General features: G+C 45.5%; 1 protein-coding gene across 1 annotated transcript in view; it reads left to right on the top strand.

Annotated features, from left to right (window-relative positions):
* Window positions 1-6,126: 6,126 nt before the first annotated feature.
* Lrp4 (LDL receptor related protein 4) overlaps window positions 6,127-13,523 on the top strand; it is a 54,554-nt gene continuing 47,157 nt past the window's right edge. Inside the window, 3 exon segments of the mRNA XM_028778568.1 lie at window positions 6,127-6,135; window positions 7,553-7,634; window positions 8,859-9,083. Of these exon segments, the coding sequence (XP_028634401.1) occupies window positions 6,127-6,135; window positions 7,553-7,634; window positions 8,859-9,083 (316 nt within the window).

Genomic DNA, 13,523 nt, shown 5'->3' with positions numbered 1-13,523 from the left:
CTGAAGTTCTTGTTCCTGTTCAAGTCCTGTCAGTGAACATTCCAGCAAGCAACCCTAAATGAGACTCAGTAGCTTACAAAAATAAAGGATACAAAAGACATGAACATGGAAAGAGGACACACTGGGGAAGTCTGAGGAGGAGAATTGGGTGTGGATGGGATCAAGATACATTGCATACATGTATTAAAAAAGTAAAAAGAACCAAACACTGGAACAGGTTCTTCCCATAGGACAGAATGAAGACACCAAGTCTAAAATAGAGAAACACCCATGTTGAGACATACTGATTTGTCAGCTTATTGCACTATAATGTCTGATCGTATAAAGAGAAAATTTATAGATATGTTTGGGTCTGTAAATGACCTAGTAAGGGACTGATAAAGAAGAACAGTGAAGACTACAGAAAAGTAAACACATGGGTTTTTAACCTCAGGGAAACAGCAAGGAAAGAAGAAATGAAAGTGGGATTATTGCACTACAAAACAGGTTCGAGAAACTGATGTGCTCTTTGTCAGTTAATCAGGCAGAAAGATGCTAAAGGCAAAATAGCCACTAAGAAATTCAGGTCATGAAGTGCGTGCTGAGCTGCTGGGCAATTCTTGGAAGACATAAAGCTTGCACAAAGCTTAGTGGAGGCTAAGGACTATGCCACTGCCTCAGATGAAACATATTTACATTTTTAAAATGCTATGTAATCATTTTGAATTGCCACACAAATCAACAGACCAGAGTTCTGGGGGAATTTTCAAGTAAAAAGAAATTTTCATGCCAGGAACATTGTTGAGTATTGATTGGCACATGCCTTTAATCCCAGCCCTCAGAAGGCAGAGGCAGGTAAATTTCTGAGTTTGAGGCCAGCCTGAGCTACATACTGAGACTGTCTCAAAACAAACAAACAAACAAACAAACAAAAAGAAAAAAAGAAACAAAGAAAAGAAAGAAATGTCTTTAAACTCTTGGGTATTTAAGAATCAGTAATGCTTTATACGCAGTTAACATTGCTTAAATTTAACTGGAACTAAAGACAATTAGACTTTTGTCTTCTTGCTCTTTCATATTTTCAAAGGCTACAAAAAATTGATAATTATATTGTCAATCCCTTGTAAGAGAAGGGAATTTCTGCTTCTCCTCCTTCTAGACAGGGTTTGGTTGTTTAGCCCAGGCTGATCTTGAACTCAGATTGTCCTAGCCTCAGCCTCAGAGCTGGGATTACAGGTATGTGTCATCTCCACTTTTAAAGTTATTATTGTTGCTATTACTCTTAAAGTCCTGTGCTAGAATGTACGTTCCTTAAAGGTTGAGGCTGTCTATCTTCATTCATCTCTAAACATCTAGGGCTGTTCACAGTGTCTGCCAGAAGGCAGGTGCACAATAAATGCCTGATAAACACATTAGCTTCCTTATAGACTGTAAGCCTGAAGAGCAAAGGTCATTCAATCCATGGGATTTACGGTTGCCTCATAGCAAACAGTTCATAAAACAAATTGATTTGGTAAAAATGGCCCCCAAAAGGAAGGTACTAATTGATGGTGATGGCACATGCTTATAGTCATAGCTATTGAGAAGCCTGAGGCCAGAGTAAGCCTTGAGACCAAGAGTTCAAAACCAGCCTAAGCAACACAGTGGAATTCCACGTCTAAATAAATAATAAAAATAAAGATGAAAAACATCAAAACTCAACCAGTGAGCTGTGGATGTAGTCAATTGGTAAAGTGCTTTGCCTAGTATGTGAGAAGCCCTGGATATTCTCCCCACCCCCTTTCCAATGCTGAGACTGCAACCTAAGGCTTGTGAATGCTAGGTAAGCACTGTATCACTCTGTTACCCTCCCCCACCTCTCCTCCATGTTTTATGTCTGTTAACTATACATTCTACTAGATCTAGGCTAAACATCACCACTGCCAGTTCCCCCAGAGGTCAGTTACCACTTGATACGTACCTGTATTTCCAGGTTTACTGTACTATTTGTTTGTACCTCTTTTTATAGACTGAATTAAGACCAGCAAACACACACACACACACACACACACACACACACACACACACACACTATTAAAACTATTCCCTGCCCAGAAAAGCAAGTTAGATATTCAAGATAAAAATGAATGATTTAAACTTGAAATTCATAAATATAACACAAATTTTTAACTAAAAATTTTGTTAGCTCAGTGGTAAAGCACTTGTTAGTATGCACAAGGCCCTAGATTCTATCCTTAGCATCCACTGCCAAATACATGCACACAAATGGAGGAACAGACAGAGAAACACAGAGAGACTGACACAGAGACACAAAGAGCCAGGCATGGTGGATATTCACGGAATCCTAGCACTTCTGAGGTGAAAGCAGAAGGGTCAGGAGTTCAAAGTCTTTCCTGGAATCATGGAGAGTCCAAGGCCAGTTGCTTGAGATTTCATCTAAAACAAACAAAACCCACAAAACCACACATACACACACACACACACACACACACACACACACACACACACACAATGCCAGTAGCTGGAAGGTTGACCACAAGTTCTAGGCCAATCTGGGCTACATAGCAAGACTCTATTTCAATCCCCTATCTCTCTCTCTTTCCCTCCCTTTCTCCTTCCCTGTCTGTCTCTGTCTCTAGCTCTGTCTCTCTCTCACACACACACATACACACACACACACTCTCTCACTCACACACACACACACACACATACATCAGAAAAAAAGGAATTTCAACAATAAGATTTTGGGGATGGAGAGGTGGCTAGGATGCTTTTCCAGAGGATTGGAGTTTGATTTCAAGTACTTATCTGTCCATATGGCTGCTCACAACCATCTATAATTCCAGTTCCAGGGAAATTGACACTGTCTTCTGGTCTCTTCCAGCACTGCATGCATTTAAATACACATTTAAACCTTAAAAAGCAATCTCACTTTATATTTTGCAAGAACTTAGTAAATGTTCATAAAACAAACCTGATATATATATATATATATATATATATATATATATATATATGATATGATATTTAATTGAGAAACAATTATTTTTTAGCAGTAGCTGATTAAGATCTCGGCCTTGGTTTTCCCTAGACACAAAAGACTATGGATCAGTCGTCAGATGTGGTAGACACTTTGGATCTTTTTGGTTCTGTTTATGACACCTATCCTATCTGGATTATGTCTCCTTTCTTTACCCAGCAAAAATATCCCCCATAGTCAATGTCGAGCTCCCTCACACTCACAGATAGCCTTCTCTCTGTTTTTATGGCCTGTGTACATACTTCCATCACAAATCTTCCTCTCCATCAGGTTCCAAGCATCTTTGAAGCTGGGAATCCGCTCTTACTTTGCTCTGCCTTTTCCATACTTGGCAGACCATCTGGTTTTTATTCATTTATCCAAAAAGAAGTGTTGAGCCATATGCGGCAGGCACAATTTTAAGGTACTAGAGAATAAAATAAATAAGACCCCACACCATTAGAGCTGGTTAGTCAATAGCTTGGAAGGAGACAGTAAACACAAAACAACAAACAAGCCCTATTTCCAAGACTGCTGAGGGCTGCAGCAGAAATAAGGCAGGAAAAGGGTGGGGGTGGGAGGCAGACAACTGCCGTGGTAACCCGAGGCATCTCTGAATCTGTGATGCTGAACTGAGATCAGCCAGAGGATGCCTATGGGGAGACAGCGTGTGAAGTAGAAGACGTAACACACGTGAAGTTTCTGTGACAGCAGTGATGGCCTCCTTCAGAGTTGAAGGAATAGCTCTGTGGTCAGAACACAATGAGGGAAGGGAAGAGCAGGAAGAGATCAGTGAAGAGCCTTGAAGGGCAGGAGAAAAGGAAGGGCTTTAGGACTTGGTATGATTAGAGTTATCTTTTTTAAGGAGCTCACAATGGTTGCTTCACAAGGCATAAATTGTGAAGGGCCACTCGTGGAAACAGAGACCATTTACACGGATGTTTGACTTGTTTTTTGCTATTGAGCAAGCCCTTTATCAGTCTAGTTATCCACCACTCTAAATTTATCTTTGTAGCTACAATAAACAAGCTCCTCACTTCGAAGGCTCTGAGCTATCTGTGTCAGGTGTGTGAATATCAAGCTTGCAGGAGATAAAAATGTTCTACAAAGCCCCACCTTTCAGGGTGTGCCCCACGTTAGGTCAGGGTATAAAATCAGCCATATGCCCCAGGTCCTGGCTCAAGTTTCACTGCTGAGCTAGGGGGAAAAAATGCGGGCGCTGGAAATGATGCCAGAAAGCACAGAAGCTGAAGTTGGACGTGGTGGCACATGTCTGTAATGCCAGCACTCTTGGGAGGTGGAGGCAGGAGAATTAGGAGTTCAAAGTCATCTTCAGTTGCATGATGAATTAAAGTAATAGGGGCTATAAGAGACTCCTACTAACCCAAAGCCAAACTAACATACAAGCAGAGGGTTGCAGAAATACTGTCCTCTGAGAAGTCCACTGTTCCTGGTATCTAGTACATGCTTCTGCCTAGTTTGCTTTCTGTTGCTGAAATAAAACTCTGACCAAAACCTATTTGGTGACCAAAGAAAGAGTTTCTTTGGCTTACAGATTACAGTCAACCATTGAGGGAAGCCAAGACAGGAACTCATGACAGAAACTAAAGCTGAGACCACAGAAAAACAACACTGCTTACTGGCTGACTCACTTTGCTTTCTTATGTAACTCAGGACTACCTGTCCAGAGTGACAGCACCTGTAAAGGCTAGGCCCTCCTCATCAATCATTAACTAAAAAATAAAAATAAAAGAAAAAAAAGATTCCCTCTTCCCAAGTAATTCAAAGTGATTTAAAAAAAAAAAACTAGCCAACACCTCTCCCAAACATAAATGAAAGCTCCATCATTTTTATGTTTATGATACTTTTTCCAATTTTTTTTCAAAAATTATCTCTAGGGCTGGAGAGATGGCTCAGTGGTTAAGAGCACCATCTGCTCTTCAAGAAGTCCTGAGTTCAATTCCCAGCAACCACATGGTGGCTCATAACAACCTGTAATGGGATCTGATGCCCTTTTCTGGTGTCACTGAAGACAGCGACAGTGTACTCACATAAAATAAATAAATCTTTTTAAAATAATTATTTCTCTGTGTATGAGTGTTTTGCCTGCATGTGTATCCATGCATTAAGTGCATTCCTGGTGCACACAGAATCCAGAAGAGGTCATTGGATCTTCTAGGACTGGAGTTATGGATGGTTATAAGCTACCATGTAGGTGCTGGGAATTAAGCCTAAATCCTTAAAAGAGCAGCCAGTGTTCTTAACCACTGAGCCATTTCTGAAGCCTGTGATACTTTCCTATAAGTTCCATGGATCTTTCCCTGGCTCTGGGCCTTTGCACATACTGTTCCTTCTGCTCCAGGAGACCAACCTCAGCTACTTGCAACCAATGACTCCTTCCTTTTCCTCCTTATTGTTATGATCTAATCCAGTGCATCATGAATGCTAGACAGTGCTCTACCACTGAGTGATATGCTCAGCCTCTCTAATGACACCCTAGGTGTTAATATTTCTAACAGGCTTTCCTCAAACCTCCAAATCTAAAGCCGGTCTCTTGTGTCATAGAACCCTGTGTTTTCCTTTAATCCCTCTATTATTTAACTTTAAATTCATTTCTGGGATAATTCTTGTATTGCAAACAGAGTCCCTTGGGACCATTAGATTATAAATTCCAGAGATCCCAATAGATCTGTTCACCACTGCCTCCACAGTACCTGACACAAGCCATCCTTAGTGAATAGATCGCTGTGGGGATGAATATGAAATAGGCCTATAGTAGATAGTTATAGAACCAGCCTCTTAGTGTTTTACACTGTATTCCAGGCTAGCCTAAGAACTTGGTGTGTAGCACAGATCAGCCATCAATTTGCAAGTCCTCTTGCATCAGCCTCCCTAGTGCAATAATAGGCATAAGCCATCACACCAGGACTTTCCCCCTCCATTTGTATTGCTTTCAATAAGATAGTGAGTTCACAAAGATGAGGAAGCTCATTTGCATCTTGGAGTTCTCAGTCTTATAAAGAGTTTCCCAAGCTCAGCACCACTTACTGGTTAGGCTGACCATTCTTTCTTATCAGGGAGTATCCTGTTCATTATAGGATGTTCACCAGCAAACTTGGATTCGCGAGATGCCAATGGTACCCACTTTCAAAAATGCCTACAGCTGCTACCCCATGCTTGCAAAGCCACTCCTGATTTAACATCTTCAAACTTCAAACTTTTATCACTTTTAGAAGAATTGTACTTAGAAATTAAATTGTTGAGTGGTGCCTGGGTTACAAGAATTCTCCGTCCCAAGTTGGATCAAAACCGTACCCGCTTCCAGCTTGTTTCCGTAGCACCCCCCCCACACCGTATTTCCTTTGAAAGGGTCATTAGTGATGGTGTGGTGCAAGGCAATATTGTGATCATGGAAATTCAGCTCCCTGGATTGCCCTAGAAGGATGAAGGAAAGGGGCTGGTGTTTCTGAGGAAACCAACGCCTCTGAGACCCCTCGGGAATTGGCAGTTCCCTACCAATTTTCTAGGGGCATGTCCCAAAGGACAATAAAGGGAGACAAACAGCCCATTCTGGCATGGTTTTCAGGATCTCTCACTCCAGACAAGAAAGTCTGAGAGGCCTGGTAAAAATAAATATGGCTTACTCCTGCTGGCATAAGAACAGTTTCTGACAGCCAAGACTTAACTCACCCTAGGGGGTGACCCAGGCAGGAACTATGCAAAGTTAGTTTCTACCCATTGATATTCCCAGGGATTCACAGCACCAAGGATGGCTCCGTACACCAGTACCATCATGGCAAAGGACCTGGGACGCACATTGAGAAAGCAGTTTCTCTCTCTCTCTCTCTCTCTCTCTCTCTCTCTCTCTCTCTCTCTCTCTCTCTCTCTCTCTCTCCTAGTCAGACAGGGACTGCCAGTCCCCTGCTTCCTTTCCAGTCCCAGGAAAACAACACAAATCATTCCTCTGGAAAGAAATCTGTCCTTTGCATACAGAGTGGAAACTGTTCATAAATTCTTAATCCCCTGACATTGAGAGTATGGGGAACGTCTGTCTTGGATTTCTTTCGGAGGTGGGGACCAAATGTATTCATTGTATCAGATCCCTAGTAGTCACTTGGAACAAAATATAGTCCCCAGAATCACAAGATCTTTCTCACAGGATTAAAAAGCCAGTCTTCCTAAGCAGCATGTATTGAAATCCGAAGACCAATGGGGAATTGAATCAGAAAGGTAGAGGCAGTTGAGGAATCGCCTTCGTGTTTCTCTCCTTGGACATCAGACTAAAGTGACTGACCTCGGCACCTAAGCAAGACAAATCCACTCTTTCCTAAGCTCCCAACCTGTGTAAACCTCATCTGATTCGACTGCCGCCTTCAGGTTCCAGGAAGAATTACACAGCCAGAAAATGTCTAGGCATTAGTTACCATGGTGATGCACGAACTTGGTTCAACCAAGTTGCCATCTATAGATAGGCAAACTTTTCAGGGGCAAGGGGAAGGGAGGGAGAGCATACAGCACGGACTAAGTTAATATCACATTTTTCTGTTATTGTAGCTTTCACAAAGTATGCTTAATGTTAGCTTTGGTCAGAGATGGCAACTTAAAACGAAAATTTTGAAAAATGGAAAACAAGCAAGTATGAAATGTCAACCTATCCATTTGGAGAAATTACCCGATATCCACTTTGCACTATACCAAATTACTTCTCTCCCAGCTAAGTCCAGGATAAGATGATTAAAAGCCAAACAATGTTGGCAGGCCAGCTCTGAGGGGAAAGTGAATATATCAGGCCCTAAGAAAGTTTGGGGGTGGGGGGGAGTGTAAGCAAAAAGCAACAAAACAACCCGGGAACACAGGAGGCAGCAAAATGAACGAATACCTACTAGTATAGAGGGAGGAGGGGAGGGATGACCACAGAGATAGCACTGAGAGTGGATTAGAAGTTTATGTAGTAATCCAAACGTTTCATATTGCTGAAAAGTCCTACAAACAGGACTTTTTTGAAAGAAGCCGAAGGAAGGCCGAGGTCTTGAGGGAGTGTTATTTCCTTACCCCCTACCCCTTTCTTGCCAGGATCAGAAAGTCAAGGATAGTGAGGAGGCTAACAATGCTGATTTACAGACAGTAAGGAAGAACTGAATCTGTCTGAGCCAAATCTGGACATTTGAACTGGGGCGGACAGGACCTAGACAACCTTACCTCAGGAAATGAGCAAATGAAAAGGGAGGTCGCAGAATTATTTAGCTCTAGAACAACACTGCCTAGATCGGGGGAGGGGCCAGGGTGCAAGAAGAAAAACTTCAGAATAAGGAATTTTGACAGTGAGAACACTAGTTAAGACACAGCACTGTAGGCCCCCTGATGTCCCTTGTTTGATGTCAATAAAGGCCGAGAGAATTATGCGCTAACAAGCCTTGCATATTTTTGAAACATTACAATAAAGTCTGGAGTTGGAGCTGGTAGGGGGGCCAGGGTCACTCCCAGGCGACTTGGGTCAGCACGGGTGCTCCTCCCTAGTGTGGAACTAGAATGAACCCAGGTTGAGAGTTGCCACTAGGATAATTTTCTGTTTAAGCTGGGGATATTTGAGTAGCAGTAACGGGGACAGATAAGGGACTCTCTCCGGAAGGCTAGGAATGTTAGGGCAGACTGAGTAGGAGCTAGGGCGAGCGCAGGAGGCACTGGCGGGTGGGGTCCTGGGACTGGGGGGCGAGGGCAGAGGGCGGGAAGGGGCCGGGCCAGAGCCGGGGGCGGGACCAGGCGCGGTGGTGGTGGCGGGGGCCGAGGCGCGGGAGGCGGGGCGGCCAGGATCGGGACACCCCCTCCCGGTCCCCTGGCGGGGCGGCTTCAACTCCGGCAGTACTGGAGGCAGCAGCAGCCCGGAGGGCGACTTGCAGGGCGCGCCGGCCGAGCTGGACTCGGGACGCTTTTCACCCCGGGGGAACCCTCCGCTGATTCTCTCGGCCTCGGCGTCCCTTGGGAGCCCGCGGGACCCCCGGGCGGGCAGAGAGCGCCGGCGGCGGCTGCAGCACCATGAGGCGGTGGTGGGGCGCGCTGCTGCTTGGCGCCCTGCTCTGCGCACACGGTAAGCGGCGTCGCAGCGCCCGCACCGACCGGGCCACCAGGAAAGTTTGTCCCTGAGACTGGTCGCTGCAGGACTCGCCTCCTGGGAGTGGGACCGCGCAGGCTGGGGCCTGAAGTCCCACCCTCGAGCTCACTTCGAGCAGTAACCCTAGCAGAATGTGCGGAGGAAAGCAATAAGGAGCTCCTGAAGCTCTTCCAACAGAAGAGGAGACAGCAGTGGAGGGACTCGTCCCCTCTGTAGTCTGGGCCGGGTCGGAGAAGACCCAAGACGCTCGCTCGGCTTCCATCGCTGCTCTTTAACGAGCCAGGGGCTGGTTCCCTTTCAGGTTAAGGCAGGGCTTCTGTGTCCCTGGTGCGTGCGAATGAATGTGTGCAAAGAAAGGAAGGCGGGGAGGATGGTCACTAAACCCATAAATTGTGAATAGTTCTCTTTTCAGGGTCTGGGGGAATCTTGTGTGGATTGCGGAGAGGGGCCCAGCTGAGTTACTTGAGCATTCGGGATTCATGGACTTGGGGAGCAATTCCTCGGACTCCTAACCCTCTTCTCTCTGAGGGTCCTTGGTTCATATTTGCTTGCAGCATCTCCCCTAAGTGGAGTTTTGGGTTCCCTCTCCTGGCTGCGGCCAATCAGCTTCCTGCCCCGGATCCTCCCCAAGGGAGGGGTGGGGAACAGCGATGGAAAAGAGGTTGGGGAGGAACTTTGGGAAGAAACTGCTGGAAGGCTCCGGCAGATCGGTTCTGGCCCGGGTAAAGAGCAGGGGCGCGTTCTTAGGGAACTTCCAAAGGCAGCCTCTCGGCCCGTGCAGTGAGGCCTTGGCCTCCGGGGAGCTGGGCGGATGGCAGCGGCACTGCTGCTTCATCTGCTCCTTATTAATAACGTGTTCGGTGCCCGGACGCAACTGTTGTGTCTACTTAGGACTGCAGTGGAATCTGCCTCTCTGCATCCGCTTGGGAACGTGGGTGCACCCTGAGATTTAGCAGCTGCCTCTTAGTTTGTGCCCAAAGATCAAAGATCGATCTTTGAACTCTTAACTATATTCACCCGCTGGCTTTTCCACGTGGGGGAGATCCAGTTCTTCGATTCCTCGGGCTGCAGGACGAGGGGGTGGGGTTCAGAAAGAGCGATCTGCAGACCCTGGCGATTCTCGGGTTCTTTCTTTCACATGGAGGAGCTTGTGTGGAAAGTGCAGATTTCGGAACTTGCCTGGCAGGGTGTGGAGCTGTCTGGGCGCTTGTTTTAAAGATTGTTTTAGCTCCCGAATCCAAAACAGAGTTCTGGTGTCTGTTATTTAAACTACTCGTGGGTTTTCAATGGCTTTTTCCATGTGGTATCTAACGCCGACCTAGTCCTTTCTCTCCGAGTGGTAGCCTGACCGACCCACGTTCCTCTTCGCGCCTCGCTCTCCCCCTCCCGGGCTCTCTCCTCGAAGGTTATTTGTAGCCTCTTCGGCGTGTTGGGACAGCAGCCCTACTGGGGTAGGAATGTAACTGTTCTTCCCACCACATGGGCCCCTTAAAGGGACAGCTATGCTTTTGGGGGGTTTCCCCCCTTCGGGTTTCAAGGGAAGGGGATGGAACTTTCCTCTCGGCCCCCTGGAGGAAGTTTTGAAAAAGATCAAGGGAAATAGCTAGGCACTAGGAAAAGGAGGGGTGGGGTGGGGGCTAAAACGGATACCAACAAAGCCAAAGAGGAGATTGTCGCCTTCTGCCCCAGGGAAGGGGGAGCTGGAAGGTTCCGGACTGAGACTGGCCAAGTGGAATTCACTGCTCCAGAGCTGCTGTCAAAATTGCGTGCCTTACATCTGCAATGGAGGATGGGGGTGAGAACAGGGGCAGAGAATCGTGGATTCTTAATGTTTTGCAGAAACAAAAAAGGAAAGCATTAGAGGGTTCTTGGTGGCTAGTTTAGGTCCATTTTTAAAGGAAAATGTTTAATAGAAATTTCTAAGTTGAGACTTCCTGTGCATACGGAATAGGCAGAGATAGGAAAATTTGCACTTTGCAGGGCTTAATACTGAGCCATCCTTGGAGACGGGCAGAGTCACAGTGAGATAGAGCAGTTGCAGAGTCTGCAACCACCACCACCCACAAATCCCAGTAAGATCCCTAGGACTAAGTTCAGGTCCCGAAGAGGAGCTTCTGAAAAGGTGCTGTGTGTTACATAGATAACCTCAGCTAGGAATGAATTCAACACCAGACCAAGATGTTTATTTAGGTTTTATTGGTCCTCACGGGATTTTCCTAGAGCTTCTCCACTTGGTGTTAGCCTAGATCACAATCCAGTGCTCAGAATTTAGAAGGAGGTGGCTAGAGTCATGGCTCCGAGGTTAAGAGAACTGCGTGTTCCTCCAGAGGACCTGGGTTTCATTCCCACTGCCTACTTGGCGGCTCACTTCTGTGTAACTTTGGTTCCAAGGAATCTGACGCCCTCTCCTGGCCTCTTCAAGTACTCCACATATGTGGTATATAAACACACACAAAAAAGTGGAGGAAAAGCTGGGTGTGGTGGCTTATGTCTCCTTGGGAGACTGAGGCAAGAGGAGTTAAGCAGAGGTGATAGCAGTCTGGGCTGCATAGTTTGAAGTCATTCCAGACTAGACGGCAAGACCCTTTTCTCAAAAACAAAACACACAAAAACCTATGTCACTGCCCAGCACTTAGTAGGTGAAAGCAAGAGGCTTAGGAGTTCAAGGTTATTCTCAGCTACCCTGTAAATTCAAGGCTAGCCTGGGCTTCATAAAACTCTGTCTCAAAAACTAAAGCTAACAACAATAACAAATGCTCTTGTGTTTTAAATTTTAAGATTTTTGTAAGGAAGCGTAATGGCTGGTAATAGCCACAGGCATTTTCATCCTGTGGGTTATGACTGGAGTGTTTGTAAACCACTTCACTTGGAAGTCTTTTCTAGGGAAATGAACACTGACAATTCTGCCCGGGAGTGCTTGTTTGGGTAGATAGAAAAGTTTCTGAAGATGAATTCAAAATAATTTAGCTTGCGACTGGTCTTGTTTCCATGTGGTTATTGTTGTGACCATGGTTGTCATGGTACTTGAGTGACATTGCCCTTGATCTCTTGGGACTCCTGTGAGCTGCTTGGCTTCTCACTGATTCTGGATTTCCTCTTCTGTCCCCTGTTGGATATCAGATGACATCTTTGGGACTGGCACCTAGTATTAAGAATAACAGGTGCAAGGGAACTTAGTCAGGCCCTGTCTGACACAAAGCACATTGGGCATGCTCATCTTCTGCACCAGCAAAGGACACAGGAGGTCACAGAGGACACAATGCTTTGTAGCTCTTTGCATATGTCTCCTAGAGACTAACTGCAGGCCTTGGTCCCTAAGATGAAGAAGGGTGAAGCGCTGCTGCAATAACAAGGGCATTTGCAAATGAGAACAGAATAATTTCAGAGACTAAAAATGTATCTTGTCTTATTACATGGCCCAATCTCAAATTATAGTAAAGTTCCATGTCTTTGGTCAGCTGCTAGTCACCATCTCTACGTTCATTGGTAGAGTGTAACCATGCTTTGTCACAGATGCCTAGATGTGGTCCATGTGAGTCCCAGGCTATATGTATCCTGGTGACCATCTTCTCTCCAACAGTGAATGTTTTTCTCTCCTTAGCCTACCGAGTGTCCCAAGAAAAACTAGGTGCTGAGATTTAGTTGGCTGAGTTTAACTCTAAAGATAGCTCTGATGATCACCTATGCTTGTCACCGTCCCTGGGGATTAGAGCTAGTGTGATCAGGCTCATTCTCCACAGGACACTCAGGAGCACTGGCCAAGCTGAGTGATGGACATAGGCTCTTGTTCATCCATTCAGCAAACATGCCTGCCAAGCTTGAATCACACTGCATGCCTAACTCAGTATTTGAGAATGCACAGGCAGACTTGAGTTTGGCACCTGGCTTTGATACTTCTAGGTGAATTCATGAAAATACACTGGCTCTTATTTCGGGGCTCTTATCTGCCAATGGGGCTAGCATTGGGGAGGGGAGTGGCAATATATTTTCACCTGTGACATTTTCCTGCTGTGAAAACCAAGAGAGACTATGATAGAACATCTAAATCATCCAGCACAGAGCCTGACAGCTGCTATGTAGCTGTAGGCCTAGATAAATGTCAGCTGTTCGTTAGTAGGATTGCCTAAGTGGATCAGAGATGGTTCTGGGGTTTGGAATATGGGAGCCAGATAAGTTATACTGCAGTATCTCTCATATGATAAAGGAGGCTGGGTCCTTCATTCTTTTTAACTGGTTTCTTTTTCTCTGTGAAACAACTTGTCGTTTCTTTTTCCTTCTTGAAAACCTAGTGAAACTTAATCATAGTTCCCTCCTCTCCATGCTTCCAGAAAGGTTTATTATGAAGGATGAAGGAAGCTAGGGGAGAGGGGAGAGAGAGAGAGAGAGAGAGAGAGAGAGAGAGAGAGAGAGAGAGAG

Source organism: Grammomys surdaster, unplaced genomic scaffold (genome assembly GCF_004785775.1).
Source record: "Grammomys surdaster isolate TR1022 unplaced genomic scaffold, NIH_TR_1.0 338, whole genome shotgun sequence".
NCBI lineage: Eukaryota > Metazoa > Chordata > Mammalia > Rodentia > Muridae > Grammomys > Grammomys surdaster.
This window is presented reverse-complemented; position numbering and strand designations above follow the sequence as displayed.